Raw genomic sequence first — 15,258 nt, 5'->3', positions numbered from 1 at the left:
GTGTTGCTGTTGCCTGCTAATCTGAGCTGTGGCTCCTGATAGAGCTCAGGGGCAGAAAGCAGGGGTTCTGCTGGTCTGTCCATTGCAAATTCCTCCTGGAGTTGGGGGAGAATCTGTGAGCAATCCCTCCTCCTGTCCTGAGCAAGGCACCTGGCTCCTAGGTGACATTACACAGGAGGCAAATCTTACCTCCAGTGCTCAGTGGCAGCCATCACCAAATTCTGAGCTCTTCACAAACCAAGCCTGGTTCCAACCTATTAAAATAATTTAATGCTGTAAGATGATCTGCTGGGAAAAAAAGTACTGCTGTTGAGAACTTTGAGCAGTTCTCTGAAATCTAGGTGCAATTTTTTCATGCTGGGAGGCACCTGCGCTTCCCTAAACTCTCCAAAGATCAAAAGCTGCTGCTTGCTAGCTTGGAGAGAGACAGATACAAGCCTTTTGCTCCCTTTGGAAGTTTTGTTGCTTGCCCTCTGGGGATATAAAATTTTGCAATCCCAGCTCAGTCTGTTGTTTGAATTCCTTTCCAGTTGTGTGGTCAGTACTCAGAATTAAATCCCAGGAAGAGGGCAAGTGGTGCTCAGTGAGAAATTTCCTTCTATTGAGATCAGCTCCCTCCAGAACATCTGAGCTGGTCCCTGGTGGGACAGGAGAAGTCACCAGATGCATCATGGAGCTGATGCACTTTGGCAATTAATTAAATTTTGGCTGTCAATCACGTTGAGCACGCACTTGCTCCTCACACAATGTGAGAAGAGCTGTGGGTTCTCCACGCTGGTTACGGGAATGTGTGTGAGAGGGTGGATTAGATATGGGAGCTGGGATTTCCTGTGTCCTGTTGCCTTTGCGCATGGGTTGGTTCCACCTCCCTCCGCACCCACCCCGAGCTCGTGTCACCTCACCTACTCTTGGTGCTTCCCTTGCAGATGTGGACGTTCTTCAGAGGCTGGGCCTGTCGGGGAAGCGGCCGTGGGGCGGCGGCTCGTCCCGGCACGCCGTCCCTCAGGGCGTCATCCCCTTCAGGGCCGGGGTGATCCTGACGCCGCGGGCGCGCGTGCAGGCCCCGCTCAGCGCCCTGCTGCCCGCGGGCGCCAGCTCCGACCTGCTGCTGCTGCTGAGCCTCTGCTCCCACCGCGTCAACAGCGCCTTCCTCTTCGCCGTCAGGAGCAGGCGCAACAAGCTGCAGCTGGGCCTCCAGTTTGTGCCCGGCAAGATCATCGTCTACGTGGGCCACAAGCGCTCCGTGTACTTTGATTACAATGTCCACGATGGCCAGTGGCACAACATGGCCATCAACATCCGTGGCCAGACGGTCACGTTGTTTACTTCTTGTGGGAAGCGCAGAGTACATGCGGATTTGCATTTTAAAAAGGACGAGGCGTTGGATCCTCACGGCTCTTTCCTCTTTGGGAAGATAAGCCAGCACTCGGTGCAGTTCGAAGGAGCCATCTGCCAGTTTGATATTTATCCTTCCGCCAAGGCAGCTCATCATTACTGTAAATACCTGAAAAAACAGTGCAGGCAAGCAGATACCTACCGGCCAAACTTGCCCCCGCTCATCCCCATCCTGCCCAGGGATCCCAGTGCCTCCCCCAGTACCCCACGGCCCACGGAGCCCTCGCTGCAGGGTCTGAAAAACCTGACCACTGCTGCCCCAACCGTGGGGTTTGGCAGGGTCACTGCACCCCTGAAAACAAGGGGTTCAGGTGCTACAACCCTCACATTGCTGCCAACACCCCCAGCACGGCCGAGACTCACCACCAAAGCCACCAAGGTCACGGTGGCCACTCCTATTGTGTCAAGTACCAAACCACAGGTACCCACCCCGTCCCCCCGGGGCACAGCCCTCAGGGTGTCTCAGCCCAGGGACAAATCCCCCCTTCCCACCACCAGAAGGGCCCCACCAACCAGCCCCAGCCTGGCCACGGCCAGCAGGAAGGAGTCCAAGCAAGAGACCAAAAAGAAACCCAACCAAAAACCAGCAGCTGAGCCCCCCGAGGCGCCCAGCACCGTGCAGCCAGTGAGGAGGGTGACTGATAACACAAGCAGCAGCGTCCACCTTGTCACCCTGAAGCCGACCCTGCAGAGCCCGAGCCGTGGGCCCCTTCCAAAGAAGCCGTCCCCCAGCAGGAGAGTGGATCCCAGCACCATCCCCCTGCTGCACACCAAGGCACCCCTGGGCTCTGCCCAGCCCAGCTCCAGAGCCAGGACACCTCACAACCTCACCACCCCCGCTGCCACCCACGGCTATCCCATCTTCCAGCCCTTGGGACCCACTCCGTTTCCATTTCTACTGGGATATCCAGGAGTGAAAGGAGAGAGAGGACCTCAGGTATGTTCAGCTCTTGGTGGTGGCAAATCCCAGTCGCACCTTGGTCTGCCAAGGGCTGGCAGATCACAGCCCCCAAGGGTTTCTGTGAAGTTTATCTCAGTGTGTCTTCCTGATCATCACAACTTTAGCATAAATCTCAGTTTGTACCTGAATGTTCAGTGATGGTGCATGCCATGAAACATTTGTGGTTAAAGTTGCTGCTTAATGTTAGATTTTTAAAAAGAAAGGGGAGTGGAAAAAATAGAGAAATCCCACTTTCTTTTACTTTAAATTGCTGGCTGACATTTTAATGGCCAGGTTGAGGCTATCTCCACACCCTTGGTTTATCTCCAGTCATCTTCCATAGAAAACCCAGATGCTTTAAAAACATGCCTCAAGTTAACTATTTCTTGGCAATAGTTATTAATTTTCTTTCTATCTGATATTCAAACATCTAGAAAATTTCCCTGTTCCAGCAAAGCCAAGTGCAGAGATGGCTTCAAGTTTTATTTTTTTAAACAAAGTCTCATCTGTTTTTATGGTATAAGTTTTGCTTGGGTGTTTTGTTCTGGTTTTTATTTCTTATAGCCTGCACTTAACACATGCAAGAAGTTTCCTTTAAAAATTTAACTACTGCATTCCACATAAAAAATAACCCCTTTCAGGTTGTATGTATTGGCCATTGTAAAAGCATACACACATTTTGTAATGCTAAAGGCACTCAGGCCCCACTAATTATTTGCTGGCTGTTCTTTTTTCTTTTTTTTTTTTTTTTCAAATTTGAGAATGCAAACATGATCTTTAAACTGTCCAGCTTTTAGGGGGATTTGGTGTTCCAACCCAAACTGTCAATAGAAGAGAGGGGTTGTACATGTAAAATAAGTTTCTCCCAGACACAGCCTTTAGTTGCCAAGATCCAGCCTAGAGGGAATTTTTACAGCTGACTTCTTAAAATAGTGAAAGAAGAGTTTATAACGGAAATATTGAGGCTGGTGTAAGGAATGACCAGCTCTGGTCTCTGCAGAGCTGCTCCTTGGTGCAAGTAACACCTAAAGTGGAAGGGTTGGGTGTCCCCAAGTCCTCAGTGGGAGCTTGGCAGTTTGTGTTTCCTCCTGTCCCATCTCAAGGCTGGGTGGTGATTTCTCTCCCTGTTCTTTGGCTGTGGAGTCACCAGGGTGTTTTTCACCTGGCAGAGGTGAAGGTGATGCCTGGGCAGGGGTTGAGCGTGGGCTGCAAGGACTCATCCCTGATGGAACCTTGGTGCTTGGAGAAGTTTTGATAAATCCCTGAGTAGGCAGAATAAGCTCCAGCAATTTGATCTTTGGGCAGGCTTCTGTATTTTGTGGAGAGTCATTTCAGGCATATTTCCAAGAGAATAAATTCGGCAGCTGTGCATTTCCCTTAGAGCATCACTTAGCTCTAAGGGGTGAATCTGGGTGCCTGCTCCAAGCCCACCAAAATCCTGACCCTTGCCACCTTCTTGCTCTTCAAGTGTCATGAGGGTGACAAGCTCCAAGCCCCTGCAATGTAAAGAGCTTATTATTGAACTGGAGTGGAAAATCTCTCTCAGGCTTGTGAATCATAGCAAAGAAATGGATTCAGGCTGTGGAGGGCTGAGGGAAGAGATGGCAGGATTTTTCCATCCTGTCTGAGAACAACTGGAGTCCTGAACCGAGGGAAAGGAGAACTTTCTGAGGCTCTGTCTGGCCTTACTCTCTTTGACTGCTGGAAACAAAATCAGGGTTTGGGAGGGAAAGGTTATGGCTTGGCTGGAGCTGGCTGCCACACGGTGCTCAGCAGCTCCTGTGACTCACTCAGAGATCTCTGTACCACGCTGCCTTGGATGCTCTGACGTGGGAAGGGAAAGAGGAGAAAAGATCAGAATGGGGATGACATGTTGAGGAATTCATGCAGCACGTCCATGGCCAGATGAGCATGTTTCAGTGCAAGTGCTGATAAATGTTCTGTGCTTGAGTAATTACCTGGCGCCGGCCCCGTGCTGCCGGGCAGGCGCTGCTCTGAGGTCAGTGATGTCCCAGCCTGGCCAGGGCAGGCTGTGGGCTGGGAATGTCATCTGCTGTCTGGCACACCGAGGCTAGGATAAGGTGATTCATTAGTTTTCCCAGTTGCTGCCTGATATGAGGTCTCCTCAAGAAGATTGTCACCCTGGGCAGGGAGATGTGGGGTAGAACTGCCTTCTGCCCTTTCAGCAAGGATTTGGGCCACCTTGGCTGTGATTTCTGGGCAGACTGGCAGGCACAGAACCCTTCCATATAGAGAGAAAGGACTATTGGTCACCCTGATCATCCCAATGGCAGCTATGGTGCAAGGCAGTGGTGACTCAGGCTCTGTGATGTCTGCAGTTGAGAATTCTACTAAAATAACCAACAGAATAATCTTAGCTGTGCAGAAAGGCCCCATCCAACAATAGAGAAAGGGTTTGATGGTTAGAGGAGTGTGAGCAAAGGACTGAAAGGATTTATTTAGAAGTGAAATTCAGCACCCTCCATGTATTAATCTGTCCTGAAGGACCATCTGGATGCTGTGCAAAAGGAAACAGAGATGCTGCATCCCAAATGCAACTCATGGCAGAGCATAAATTCTTTGGGAGCGTTGGGTTTGCTGAGCAGCTAAAGGAGGGAGGGCAATATGTTCTTAAAAAAGAAAAGCTTCTTGGGAACCATTAATAACCACAAGCATTTGGGATCTCAGCTCTATGGTTTTTTTGGAAGGGAGAAATAACAAAAGGAACACCCGGATATCGTGCGAAGTCAGTAACGCGGCACTGACTCAGCAGCTGGCAAAAGTCCCTCTGAATCATCCCCACTGCCCAAAGCACCTCAGCCAGCCTTGCTCCAGAGCTCCAGGCCTGCAGCATGACCCCAGCTCATGGCTGGAAACAGCCTAAAAATCCCCTCAAAAGAAAAATGCATGCTAAAAATCAGTATCTGTTGTAAGCATGTCAAACTCCTGAGCTAAGGCTGTATTGTGATGGGTGTTTGAACCCTCCAGTGGATGGGGTGTCATTTCTTGTCTAGAGCAGCAGCAGGTTTGGCTGGAGAGATTTTGGGGGGCTACTGTAACCTCTCCCCTACCCACCAGCACCCTGTGCCAGGTGAAGCTGTGCTCAACCCCTTACCCTGGCGTGGCTGGGGTCTAGCACAGTGTGCCTTAATGCTGTATTTTAGGCTATAGGAGAGCAGTGAAAAGAATAATGCAACATAGTTCCTTGTGCAATGGAGAAGCAGAAAGAGAGAGATCTTTATTTAAAGAAACACTACACATATATATAGGGTAGTATGTGCAAAACAAAATAGAAAACACTCATTGGTCCAAGAAGGCAACACCTCTCTGAAAACATGCCTTCTGCAAAATATCACGAGACACAGCTCTCACACACCCTGCAGGTGCATAGTCATTGTTATAATTTCTTGTTCTTGAGCAGCCTAAGAAAGCTAAGGCTTCAAGGCTGCTTTTTCCCTGGTTCCCAGCAGCATCCAGCAACACCCTAAGTCAGACCTTTCTCCTCCTATGTAAAGCTGCAATTCCATAGCTTTTTGCTCTCTACAGCCAAGCCTCTTGACAAGTCTAGGGGTTATTTTTAGAGCAAGAAACCCACTCCTTATGCTGAATGTGCAGGCTGGGATCACTGGGCTGTGGAAGCACTGAGGGAGTGTGTTTCAAGGACACCCCCAAAAAGTCAGAGGAGGGGGCTCACAGCCCTCAGCTCCATCCACATGGGCAGCAGCTCTTGCTGGAGGCAGTGCCTGGCAGGCAGCTCCTCTCCCTCCCTCCTTGCCTGTCTCCCTCTCTGCAAGGCACATGTGTTTCCCCAGTCTAGACTGCTCCAGCTGCCATCCTCTGCACGAGCAGTTTGTCTTGGAGCCCAGCTCCTTCCCTAAAGAAGCAATCCCAGCCAATTCAATCAGTGGGCAGGGAAGAGAGGTGGCTGGAAATGCTGATAAAATGTATGAAGTGCCTATTTCCAGTCCTTCTCTCACCAGAAAAGCTGTTTGAGCTGCCAGTCCATGATAAATTAAGGAATGCACAACATGTTTAAATATCTATTAATGAATGAGTCATATTAATAATAAAAAAAGGAGACTGCCTGCTTTGTGTAGTGCATGGGGAAAGTTTTATCCTTGCTCTCGCATAATTGAATCAAATTTTTTTGCTGATTTAACCAGAAATATCTCTGAAGGGAAATCTTGCAGGCAAATGACTAAGCATCAGAGAGATCTATTTGTGTAAAATAAAGTTAATTTTGAAGAGAGATAGTTGATAGCATGTTTGAGATAAATGTGCTGCAAAGGATCTATGATTGTATAAATATACACAAGTCTTTTAATACATTTTTAAAAATAGAAAGTGAGTAGTAGGGTAGGTGATCCCTTTATTCCTTCCCAGCCTTTCAGGCTGCCTTCCAAGGTCTGGGATTGCTCCAGTGTTCAAAGAACCCCCTTCAGAGCCTGTTCCTGAAAAGTCTCCATAGAAAAGTGGCTTTCACCAAGCTGGAACTCCTGTTTTGTCGTGCATGGTGCTGCTGCTCTGTGAGGAGCCCAGCTGTGGACAAGGACCTTTGTGTGATAGGTGCTGCACAGACCCAGAGCAAACATCTGTGCCTGCTGAGGAAATCGTGTTACAGGGCTGGCTCTCCCCCAGCAGCTCTGCTCCTGCCAGAATTATGAGGGATTTTTGTTTTCAGACTGGTTGAAACCCAGACATGTCCAAATTTTAATATGATAAGCCTGCCTTGGAGAAGAAAGTAACCGAAGTGTTGGGGTTTTTTCCCCTTTAAAATTCTGGCTTTGTTTGAGGCAGTTTTTGAAGCCATGCAGTGCCTGGCAGTGATGGGGAGGTGAGGAGAGGTTGGCAGGCTCTTGAAGATGAGATTTTTCTCCTCCTCTTCTATTCTCCTGAGCAGGGAGTTTTGAATTCCAGTGCTGGCCCTGTAGCTGCTCAGTCCTTCCTTGCTGGTGCTTCCCAGATGTACAAGGCTAAAGGGTAGATTTGTGGCAGTGGCCATTTTTCCTGTAGGAATATTTCTTTTATTCTTGGAAGAAAACAGTTCAAGTCCTTTATCAGCAGGGGGAATGTCACTCACTGCTCAGAACATGGTATCAATGTGGGGAGAAGCTTTTGGTGTGTTTCTTGAACTCCTTTTTAAGTTGACTTTTACCACAGGCATTAACACCTGAGAAAGAAGAATTCTCTTCTCTTCTCTTCTCTTCTCTTCTCTTCTCTTCTCTTCTCTTCTCTTCTCTTCTCTTCTCTTCTCTTCTCTTCTCTTCTCTTCTCTTCTCTTCTCTTCTCTTCTCTTCTCTTCTCTTCTCTTCTCTTCTCTTCTCTTCTCTTCTCTTCTCTTCTCTTCTCTTCTCTTCTCTCTTCTCTAGCAGAGTTTAGCACTTCTGAAACAGATTTTCTGGGACACAGGAGAACTGTGCCACTCGTGGCTGGGCAGAAATACATTGGGAAGACTCTAAAGTTAATATGTCCATCTGTCAGTGTGCCCTAGAGTATGAGCTTAATAGGTTCCTGGGAAATCTCAGCTCTTTGCTGCCAGGCTGAGTACTCACCCCTGAGGAAACAATTACAGGAATCCTTTGCTATCTGACCAAGATGATTCAGGAGTCATTTCCCAATTTCCAGCACCAATTCTTGTACTCAATGTGCTTTAATTCAAACCTTCCACAGCAGGTTTGGCCTTGCTGGGTTTGGAGCTCAGAAGGCACCTTGCTCCCTGCAGCACTGCTGTGGGCAGAGGAAGCAGTGCAAGGGGGGTCACAGTGTGGGAGAGGCACAGCTATAAATTAGCAGCAAGAGGAAATGGCAAGATTTCCCTTATCCTCAGGGTCTGATGTATTTTCCTTTCAGACAAGTTCACTTAATTTTCCATTTGCAATTTGAATCTCAGAGAGCTAAGATTAAAAAAAAAAAAAAAAAAAAAAAGAAAGTCCCTTTTGCACCAGAAAGGTTCCCAGCAGCAGCTTAGAATAAATCCCATAATCATTTGGTGGGATAGGTCATCATTGCTAATGCTACCGTGGGAACCTGAGAAGGGTTAAACTTTATTGTGGCTGCCATGAGCTGCTTCAGGAGCTGTTCAGGCTGGTTAACAGCTCAGCTGTTTGGCTTGAGAAGACAGAGAGATCTGCTGCTGCTGCTTTCTCCTTGATCTCTGATCTTGCTTTGTGTGATAACAGGGTGGGTGTTCTCTGCCATCACTTTGCAGAAGGGGCAGGCAAGGAACCAGAGAGACAAAAGCTGCAGTGCCAGGAGCAGGAGCTCAGCAGAGGAGCCTCAGCTGTGCCAAACCCTGCCATGGCAGGGCAGGGGCAGAGCCCTGATATCCTCATCCCACTGCCAGCAGCAGGAAATCTTCCTGCCCCTTGGAGCATTGCCCTGTGCTCCTGATGAAATTCCCCAGGGGTGCCCTAAAGGGACAGTGGAGGGGTCCCTGCAGGCTCTGTGTGACTGGGGTGGGGTGAGGGTGTCTGTCTGAGGGCAGGGGCTGTGTGAGCATCACCCCAGGCAGGCTCTGGGCACATCACTGATGGACATTTCCCACTCTCCCTGGGAGCCCTGTGCCTGCAGTGGGGCTGCATCCATCATTTGTGAGGAGCTGGGCCCTGATCCAGCCCATTCTCCTCTGGCTGCCTCTCTGGATGCACATTTCCTCGAGTGCATTTCAGCATTGCTGTCCCCAGGCAGAGCCGGCTGTGGGATGTGGGGCTCTTGTGTGAGAGCATGGGCTGGGGGACACAGGGGCAGAGGGGAAATGGGTCACTAGGAGGGCACAGTCCAGTCCCATCCAACCCAGCTACCAAGGACTGAGGAATGTGAGAAGCACAAAGTGTGACACCTCTCACCACTGCCTGTGTCCATCCACTGCCCCAGTCCTCTTCCACCATGACTTGCTTCAAATGTAAAAGTGCTGACATTCTTACCTTCTGCAGTTACTGCAGTGGCTGGCCCCTTGTAGTCAGTCCTCCCACTGCCACCTTATCCCTCTTACTCCTCAAGAAAGAAAAAAATAAATCTGAAGGGATGAAAATCAAAGCACAGTGGCAGGGACTCCTGAACTGTGCACTGCTCTGTGCTTTTCCAGCTAGAAACCTTTCTCTCAACTCTGTATTCCCACTCCAGTGCTGGTATTAACTCTCACCTTGTTTTTGTATTAGCTTCAGTCTGTTCTGAGCAGCCCACATTTTTGGAGAAGGTTTTCCTCAAGTGGCCAAGTACAAATGCAGCTGCTGTTGGCAGGAAGGTGGAAAAGGTCACCTCAATTCTGGTACATGAGGAATGCCGTGCTCAGACAGTTGCATCTCCTCTTTTGCTTCTTCTAAGGGTGGAAATGGGGATGGAGAGACTGAGGACTTGGACTAATCTCTATTAGTCTATTATTAAACTCTATTAAAACCCTTGCTGCCTCGGTTGCACTGGATTTGTGGTTTGATAGTTATCATCCAAACTAAAAGGGCAGGGGGATATTTTTAATAAAAGCTGGGATTCTGGAGCACAATTATACATGAGGCTTTAAAAACCCCTACAATTACGTGTCTATTTGCACAGCTGTATAATTGCATTATGCACGGGGCCCTGAGCTGGCACAATGGCAGGTTAAAGCACTGGGATATTGCTAAAATGAGGGTCAGCTGTATCAATGAGGGTTGTTAATACAGAGAACAGTAATACTGTGCTCTGCAGCAATAAGCAGCTGGCAGAGGGGTCACATGAAGTGTCTGTGGAGACTGGACATGTCCAGGGCACTGCTGGGCAGCAGCAGTGCTCACATGGTAACAGAAGTCCATTCCTGTGTGTCAATTCAAGTTTCACTCTTAAAATAGATCACTTTTATACAATTTAATGTGTTGTTTCCATGTGGTAGAGTTGGTAATATCAGGGGAGTATTTACCCATGGGTTACCTGTATGGTTCAGGCAAATTTTCTCTTTCCAAACTCTTTTCCTGGCCATGAGATTTAGAGTAGTCGATTTTTTTCTTACTGAATCATGCCCTGGATGACTCCTGGGAGCTGCTCTAGGGATCATGAGGTTATTTTCCTCCTGCTCATGGGCAGTGCCAGCCTGAACAGCTCTGAGCAGCAGGGCCAGCCTGGCTTTGTGCAGGGAGGAGATCCCACAGGGATGATCCAGTGGGATGGGAGCAAGGCCAGAATGTGGCCATGGGGCTCATCCTGCACCTGCTCATGCACTGCACCTTCATCCCTGTGCAATGCTGCTCCTGGGACCTGCTGTCCCCAAATCCATTCAGCCAGAGAGCTCAGGCTGCCTTCCAAACACCCTTCAGCTGGCTGCCCTGGATGTGTCTCCTCACTGAATGCACTGGGAACTTGTCTTTTGTAGCAAGCTACCAGAATATAAATCCTCTGGGAGACGCTTTAATTAACAGTTATTCTTGTCAGACATGTTTGGCTTGGGGGAAAAGAAGTTTTGAGAAGTTATTAGGAGTTGCAGATGGCTCTCCAGAAATCTGAATTCTCCAGCCCATTGAGAAAAAATGAATAAATAGATGAACAAATTCAAAGGAGTTCAAACCTCATTGGTTAAGCATTTTTTCCTAACCTGTTTCAGATCAGTGCACAGCTGGGCTCCTGATATCTCCACTTTGTTCCTCCCCTCTTCCAAGAGCCCCCCTACTCTGATGTGTATGACTCGACCTTTCCTTTGCTACAGAACTGTATTTAGGAATTTCCAACATTGACACCAGTTTTATTACATTTTATAACCTGCTGCTCTAAAATATGAAGTGCTGGGGTTGCACATAATCATAGATTATGTTGTAACTCATGTAGGAATCTACAATACCAACAGCTGCACGTGTGCAGCTGATGGAGATTAGAACACACAGCATGCTTCCCTTGCCAAGGTGCTAACACAGAGCAGGAAAATCCAGAGTGGAGACAATTGTGTTCCCCCTATGGCACAGCACAGGTCCAGGAGTGCAGACACAGCTGTGATCCCAGGAATGCAGGCTGCAGCAGAGAGATGGGGATGCTCTGTCTCCACTCCATGGAAAGATGTGCTCCTGCAGATGTTTTTGTGCGTGGTTTTTTATCTCTCTATAGCATAAGTTGAAGGGAAATTTTGGCTGTGGTGCTGTAATTGGCCCTTCTCCCCAGGTCTCCTCCAAATGATTGTGTTATGGGTCTCTGACAGTGAAGCACTGTCAGGAGCACCATCCTGTTCTAGAACCATCACTAATACCTGTTCTTGTTTTTCTAGGGCCCACCAGGTCTGCCAGGCTTACCAGGACCCCCTGGCAAGAGAGGCTCTCGAGTAAGTGCTTTAAAAACTTCCTTCCATTTGTATTTGGATCTGCTTATCCTGCTGTTGTAGTTCCTGTGGCTGAGTACTGATTTCTTCAGGCCCCTCTCAATCTGGTCTCCTTCTTTCTCATTGCCTGTTGGAGGTTTTCAGGAGGCCACACTGGTGATTTGCAGCCTCCCTGAGCTAAGGTTTGGCATCTGCAAAGGCTGGGGATGGATCTTTCCAAATGGCTGTCAGAAGAATGAGATCTGTCTGTCTCATTTTGTTTCCAGTATCTGTTCCTTCTTGCAAACCCACTGCTGAATATTAGCTTTGGCTGCTTTTTGTGCTCCCCTTCACTCTCTCCAGCTTCACAAATTGTTTAGTTCAAGGTCCTTCATTAGTGGGACCATGGTCTAGGACCAAGGACTCACATAGAAATGAGGTTTTTTGTTCCCCAGACTGAGACCTGCTCTCTGCCTCCTTTTCAAGCCTTATCTATTCAGGAATTTGCAACAGCTCTCACAGAATTTCTTCCTCCCCACATGAAATTCTGGTGCAGATCTTTGAACACTGAGTGCTGTGCTGAGGAAACATCTGGAGCTGAGTGCTGCAGCTCGTGTGAGAAAAGCCTTCATTGCTGGCCCAGCTCTCCCAGGGCTGGGCAGTGAGCCTGCCCTGGCCAGGCTGCAGTGCTGGCACTGCTCTCCTGGCAGCACAGGGCTCTGTTCCTGGGAGCACAGTGCTGTCCCACACCTCAGCCTTGCAGCCCCTTCCTCAGCCCTGCACTGCTGTGAGCTGGGAACCCAGAGTGTCCCAGGCTGGAAGAAGGGAATATTTGGATCTGTGATGCAGGCAGCATCCTGGCTGGCAGCAGAGGGAGATTTCCTCACTCATACTTGGCTAAATCTCAAGCCCCGTGTAATGTCTTTAAAGAACAAGCAAAGGCTGAGAGCTGGGAGGCTCAGCATTCCCCCAGGACACTTGTTCCACTCCTGTGAGATCTCACAGTGACCAGCAAAAATAAACTCATCTCCTCAGTACAATGCAGGTCTGCAGGACCCCTGTGTGCACAGCCCTGGAAGCTGATTTGGGCTGTAAGTGAGCAGGGTTAGGCAGCACCAGGCTCGTGTTTATGGATGGGACAATCTGTTCCATGTTAGAGAAGTTTTTAGTGGAGCATCAGCCCTGATGTCTTCTGTCACAAGTGCCCAAGCAGATCCCACATCAGTAGATTGCCCAGAATTTGCATTTCTTGACACCTCCATTAAAGTTGAAAGCTGGTTCCTACCCCAGCTCATTGCTTATCAGGGGTGGTTTTTATTTTTTGGGTTACTTCTGGCAATCCTGTGGTTTGCAAACTGAACTCCAGGTCTGGAGTCCCCAGCTGCATCCCCTGCCTGCTGTATGAGTGACCAAATTTCAGCTCTACATCCTGATTCCACTCAAGTTTCTTCTGAAGGAAATAGCCTCATGGAAGCTGTGTTGTAATTGTGTGTTATTCCCCAGCTGTTGCATGGTTCATTCTATATTTAAGATAATCCTCTGAAAGACAATAAGCAACAGAGGGTTTCTGAGCTCAGTCCCTGCCAGAGATGCTGAGAATTGGTCCAGGAAAGAGTTCCCAGTTAGGAAGTGCTCAGCACAGCTGAGCCTGGCTTGGCTCAGACCTCTACAAAGAGGCTGTGCTAATTTTGGGAGGGGGCAGATGGGTCACTCTATGAATGTCTGGCCTGGAGCACTGGAGACAGGACTCCTCTGTGCCTGAATTGTTTTGACTTTGGGATGTATTTCTCCTGGTATTTTTTTCTTGTGTCTCTTTGGGGTTTAGGGATTTCATTGAAAAGTGGAGCTGCCAGGAACGAAGACAGGCTTGAGGGAATTCTTGCATCTTTTGCTTTTGTTGTGCTTGAAAAACTTAAAAATAAATGTGCAACATTGCAGGGGTCATGTTCTCTCTCTCCTAACCTGATCCTCCAAAAAAGCAGCTGCAGAGTTCTTGCACCATGGATAAGACATGAGGTGTCCCACCAGGCTACAGCCCAAGCTGGGAGCTCCAGAGGAGAGGTGAACATTGCAGGCAACTCTGCAGTGCTGGGTGCAGAGGAGAGGAAGGATCTTTTTGTCACCATAGCACTTTATGCATGAGATTAATTGCCCTTGTTGTCACTTGCATAATTTCTATGTTACTAATGCTTGTACAGTTGTCTGGCACGTTTGAAACTCCAGTAGCAGCATTTGACTTGTGGCTTTCTGTAGCTGTGAAGTTGCCTCATGCTGATGTGTAGTGCAGAATTCCCACCCCATATTGGTCAGGGTGAAGTGAAATCTCTGATTAGGCTTTGCCTCAAGAGTGAGACTGTGGTGGGTGAGAGCCTGCAAGAAAATCTGGCTGCTGCCATGGATCTGATTTCCAGCAGATGAGTATCACCAGACCTGCCAGTCTAGTGTGAGGGTGGCTCTTCCATGTAGGCAATGCCACCTGCTTTGCAAAAACACATCCCAGACTTGGAAACAGCATGGAACAGCTTCTGATGGGGACATATCTCAGCATTCAAGAGCAGTCCAAGGCAGGGTAGCAGAGTGGATGTGTGGTAGTCTTGTTGAAAATTACAATTTCTCCCTTTTTAAAAGCCAATCCCCATTTCAGGAGCATGGAATTAATTGTACACTCTAGCACTCCAGCAGCAGGAGCCCACTAAGACAGATCCAGGCTATTCCTGTGCTCTGCTCTCTGCAGCTATGAAAGCAAATTTTCATTTTCTTAACAAGTGAAAACTGGGTGTTTCTTCTTCTTGTTATTTCCTGAGGGACTCCAAGTGAAAAGAGTTGAAAATTGCAATAGGAAGGGCTAATACCCTATCTCAGGAGCTCTCCAGTCTGTAGAGATTGCTGCAGTGCCATGTATCCTCTCCAGGAAGGGTTTCTCTGTCTATATCCAGCTAGGATGGTTTCCAGCTTTCATGTCTGCAGTATAGACTTTGAGACTTAAGAAGGGGTCTGTCCACACTGTTTGTCCTTGGCTGAATGTGCTGTGTGCCTGGCCATGTGTCTGTGTATGACCCAGGGCAATGGCAATGTTGGCAATGAAGGATTTCCCCAGATTTCTGTGATGTGAAATGCCAGGCAGGTCCCAGGAGGCTTTTCCATGGTGGTGAGGGTGGGTGGTGGCACTGGGGATGCCGAGTGACACCCCCAGTTCTGTGCTGACACCCCCATGAGTGCTGAGCTTTTATTTCTGACCTTTGCATTCCTCCTCCCAGGGAGGAGGAGGCTGGGGCTGGGATTTGCTCTCAGGGATGTGCCAACAAGCTCTACAAGGAGCTGTCAGCAAAGGGCTCCCACTGGAGCAGTAATTCCTTTACCACTGTAGCTTGTTCCTGCCTCTGGGAGGAACTGCATGAGGGGCTTTGGGCAGCACATCTGCCCCAAAATTGTGACTCATTCCAGGGGTGCAATGTAACCAGCACAGCACCCATGGTGAGAGCAGGTCTGCAGAGAAGTGACCCTTGCTATGAAACTGCCTCCAGATGAGGCTGTGCAAATCCCACTCACCTGTTTTGCCTCCACGTGAAGGAAACAGCAAGTCTCAGGTGCATCCAGACAGGAGCCAGTTCATGGCATGGTTTGGGTTGAAAGGACCTTAAAGATCCTCTTGTTCCAGCCTGACACCACGGGC

The 15,258-nt window shown here is 48.7% G+C and overlaps 1 protein-coding gene across 1 annotated transcript in view; it reads left to right on the top strand.

Moving 5' to 3' along the window:
- COL27A1 (collagen type XXVII alpha 1 chain) overlaps positions 1–15,258 on the top strand; it is a 138,721-nt gene that overhangs the window by 13,059 nt on the left and 110,404 nt on the right. Inside the window, exons 3-4 of the mRNA XM_079324324.1 lie at positions 927–2,332; positions 11,556–11,609. Of these exons, the coding sequence (XP_079180450.1) occupies positions 927–2,332; positions 11,556–11,609 (1,460 nt within the window). The remainder of the gene's footprint in view (positions 1–926; positions 2,333–11,555; positions 11,610–15,258) is intronic.

This window comes from Erithacus rubecula (assembly GCF_903797595.1).
Source record: "Erithacus rubecula genome assembly, chromosome: 21".
NCBI lineage: Eukaryota > Metazoa > Chordata > Aves > Passeriformes > Muscicapidae > Erithacus > Erithacus rubecula.
Note: the sequence above shows the minus strand (reverse complement) of the source record. Positions and strands in the feature narration are given on the sequence as shown.